Genomic DNA, 3,872 nt, shown 5'->3' on the forward strand with positions numbered 1-3,872 from the left:
ATCAGTTTTCACTTTGACTTTGGAGGATTTATTTATTGTATTTATAATGACTTATTTGTAGGAACAATAAAGAGGTAACACATCCGAAGGAGTGAAAAGTTTTAGTAGGCACTCTATTCAATGTTTTCAGAATCTTACCAAAACAATATTTGACAGCTAGTAAAAATTTGACTTGAACTTTCTCAGGAGGATTATAGACAGCAGCCTGAGACAGGAGCAGGATGATAAGGTCAGTTTTTAAACTTATTAAATGATCACAGAGTGTTTAGTCGTGAAGTTTTTAAAAATAAATACCTGTGATTCAGATTTGCATAAACTAATCTTGGTGTCAAGTTTAAATGTTTGAATCCTACAGTCAGGTGGGATGCTGTCTGTTACCGAGTACAATGAAAACCAGTAAACTTTGAACCAGGAACAGAACTTGGTTAGCAATCACTCTCAGGGCAAAGTTAGTTTATTCTTTGTCAGGTAAAGAGAGCCAGCATCCGTCAGAGAGAAATAATGAAATATACAAACGTGAATTTACACCAGCTTTTTTTTTCTTTTTTTTTTTGCCACATTGTCTTTATGGCCATTCTGTACAGTGGAGTGAGTCCCAGTTTATGTACATGTTGGGTACAGAACCTGGACAGGAGGCAATAGTGCATTTTGTTGTGTGATTGCATGCTCTCCTTCAGTCTCTTCATTTCACTTCTGCTCTTCCTCCTCCCCTGATTGGACCATCAGCGGACTTGTGGAGCATAGCCCTCCTTCATCAGTCCCTCCTCATAATCAGTCTGGCAGAGAATCATGTTGTTCTTCAGGAAAAATTTGTCTCCCACACAAAACCTGCAGAGAAGCAGAGGACAGGAGGCACTTAGATGATCATCAAAGCATGAGTCCCATCATTAATGCTCCACAGTGGACCTGAGTTACTGCTATATTAGCCAGATGGTGGTGCTAACTCAGCCTCAACTTTTGTGACCTTGATTGTAATCACTGTGTATGACTGGTAGCATTATGCTACCTTTCATAAGTGACATTTTTACTTCACTCTCTCTGCAGGTCAGTCATACTGTCAGTTCTAATTCCAGCTTTCAGGAAGTTTTTGGTTGTAGTCAGGCTCACAGCCAAGCGAGGCAGAGAATTTCTCTGCTGTTTACACAGATCGACTGAGCACTTCTATTTCGGAGGGAACAAGAGTTGAATTTCTTTCTTTCATTATTTTATTATTCTGAAAAGATCACTAATGATTGCGCCAGTTTTAAATGATTGCAATGTCCATAAATCATGAATTTTATTTAATTAATTGTGATAGTAAAGACCTTTCAGTTTAAGGTTAGAAATCTTTGTCAACGTATGCACAAACCTACAGTGTGCAGGAAGTTCCAGGAAATAATAAAGGCTTTAAAACTTTGATGATATACATTTATCCCTCTGATGCATCCCTGAAATCTTTTTCTCTGTAAGCCCTCCTGAAAAAAAAAAAAAAAAAAAAAAAAAAAAAAAAAAAAACAAGTATTTGTGTGCATAAAATTTTATCATTCAGGATTTCACTAAAATCTGATGAAATTTGATAAATATTAGAGCTAAAAACTTTAAATAAAATGTCTGCTGAACATTCAAGGGTCCAAACTTTTCCAAAATTTTTTATTTCAACTTTCTTTATTGAATTTAACAGCTTGACATTCATTATTAATCATTAGGACAATGAAAACACAATGATCTCAAATAAGAGATACAGAGAGAAAAAAATGAAGCTGGTTTCTCTATAAACCCAACCCACCCTGAACACACCATGATCCGGGTCCAAGCACAAGACTAACAATGAGACATCCAGTCCCTGGAAGTACACACACTCTAACACTACATACACACCCACACATGTTCCAAAACAGACAGGAAATAACAAAAGAAAAATCAACAGTAAATAAATGAAGGAAGGACTACTCAATAGAAATAAACAAATGCTAACAATTATGGAACATTTATAATAATTAAAGAAATACAAATAATAAATAAATACATAGGATAAAAGGGCCCACAGATAATATAGTTTTCCTCTGTATTAAGGAGCAAAGTGGTAGTGGCTACTAAAGACAGAAATTGTTTCCAGGTCTCCATAAATTTGTGGGTAGAGCCGATGAGTGTCAGCTTCACACAGCTGTGAAAGCTAAAGTTTTTCCAGTAGAAAACTTCTCTCACCCAGTTGTCATAAGACAGAGCGATGCTTAGTTTCCACATAAGTAAAATAAGTTTGAGAACCAAAAGAGTGTTGAATAGACCCTCTTTAGTCTGATAGGTAGAAGTAGAGGGTTTTTGTTGTCCATCCATTTATTTGTATCTTGATGTGGTGCCTTCTTTATCAAAAGCTTTCACTCATGAATGTCTCATCTTGTGACTCTCATATCTTGTGCATGGTATTAATAAACCTGACAGTGATTTTTACCTGACACTGTTTGGCAATCAATATTTACCCCCACAAGACTTTCAACTAGTGTATGGACAACATCATCCCAACCAAGAAGTGTTTAACAGCTGAATGTCAATGACAGGCTTTAAAATCTTAGACTGCACTGTACATATGTCACAGTTTAAAATATATTATTTTTTAATGTTACAAGCTGTTGTTCCTGACAAACAGCACAGGTTTGGTTGTGTTCAACAGAATTAGTCTGAGGATCCAAGTTGTCCTATGTGAAGTTTTTCCCGTCATCAACACTGACCTTTCCCTTTTGCTGTCACCCAGCTGGGTTTCCTGTGCCACCATCTACACTGACCTTGACCCTCCAGCTCTTCCGTGGCCTCCGGCTCTTCAGGGCTGGATGATGAGGCTGGGCGACAGCTTCATTGATTAGCTGTCCCCAGGGCTGATCTGTGGCTAACTGCTTACAGGACGGATCCTCATATCTGCCGCCTCCACCCTGTCCTCTATCACCTCAATATGCTGTCTGTGTTTGAATTTAAGAATGCAGGAGTTCAACTTTTAATGCTAAGGTAGAGGATGCTCAGATTCTGGACAATTTAAAAACAAAAGTAACAGATATAATAAAGTAAGATATAGGTCCACTGTATATTATATTTTTACAAATATGAGTCATCCTTCTTAATGTTATGGACAAAGTGGGGAAAATGAATTGAAAATTGGGTCTCTTCTGCACAAGAAATGAAACATAACTGTTGAAGCTTTTCCTTTTCTCTTCTCTTTGAAGCTGGCTTATCTGAAAATGTTTCCTCCACAGGGGGCCAGCAGAGGGAAGCATGATAGCTTTAATTGCTAATAAATAAATGTTAACATTCTTATCCAATGCTTGACTGGTGGAAGAAGAGATGATGAAATCAGATAATTAACAACATAAGGCTTCCATTACACATTGGAAAAACTGACATGTTCATTCATACACCTGTCACCACTAAAGAAATTGTGTCTGTCATATATTGTTTATATTCTATTGTTTCTGTTTTCTTTGTAGTAATGATTTCGTGTCTTCTTGATGTGTCAGGTTCTGTTAAGTCCAACATTAGGTCCTTACCAAATGTGTGTCTTACACACTTGTATTGTTTTTATAAAATCATTACCTGCGGAATAGAGGTAAAAAAAATAAGTAACACTTTATTTGAAGTGTGTATAAGATAGGGTTGCCACCCGTCCCGTAAAATACGGAACCGTCCCGTAATTGGCTGTTAAACGTAGTGTCCTGTATTGAACCAATATGGGACGCGATTTGTTCCCTATGTGTATGCGTAATAATAAAGAAGTGGTCCCTGAGTACTTCATATAGCAGGCTGCCCCAGTCATTGTTTGACTCACGGTGTTGGTGTTGCGATATTGTGCCCAATATATTCTGAGATATTTTGGGTACTACACACTAACCGACACGCCGCCACAGCCC

The 3,872-nt window shown here is 37.4% G+C and overlaps 1 protein-coding gene across 1 annotated transcript in view; it reads right to left on the reverse strand.

Moving 5' to 3' along the window:
• Window positions 1–436: 436 nt before the first annotated feature.
• LOC106959753 (LIM domain only protein 3) overlaps window positions 437–3,872 on the reverse strand; it is a gene marked incomplete at its 5' end in the record, with an annotated part of 8,009 nt that continues 4,573 nt past the window's right edge. The window contains one exon of the mRNA XM_015052508.1: window positions 437–828. Coding sequence (XP_014907994.1) covers window positions 723–828 — 106 coding nt within the window. The remainder of the gene's footprint in view (window positions 829–3,872) is intronic.

This window comes from Poecilia latipinna, unplaced genomic scaffold (genome assembly GCF_001443285.1).
Source record: "Poecilia latipinna isolate Pla-1442-1.1 unplaced genomic scaffold, P_latipinna-1.0 Scaffold1116, whole genome shotgun sequence".
NCBI classification, from domain to species: Eukaryota; Metazoa; Chordata; class Actinopteri; order Cyprinodontiformes; family Poeciliidae; genus Poecilia; species Poecilia latipinna.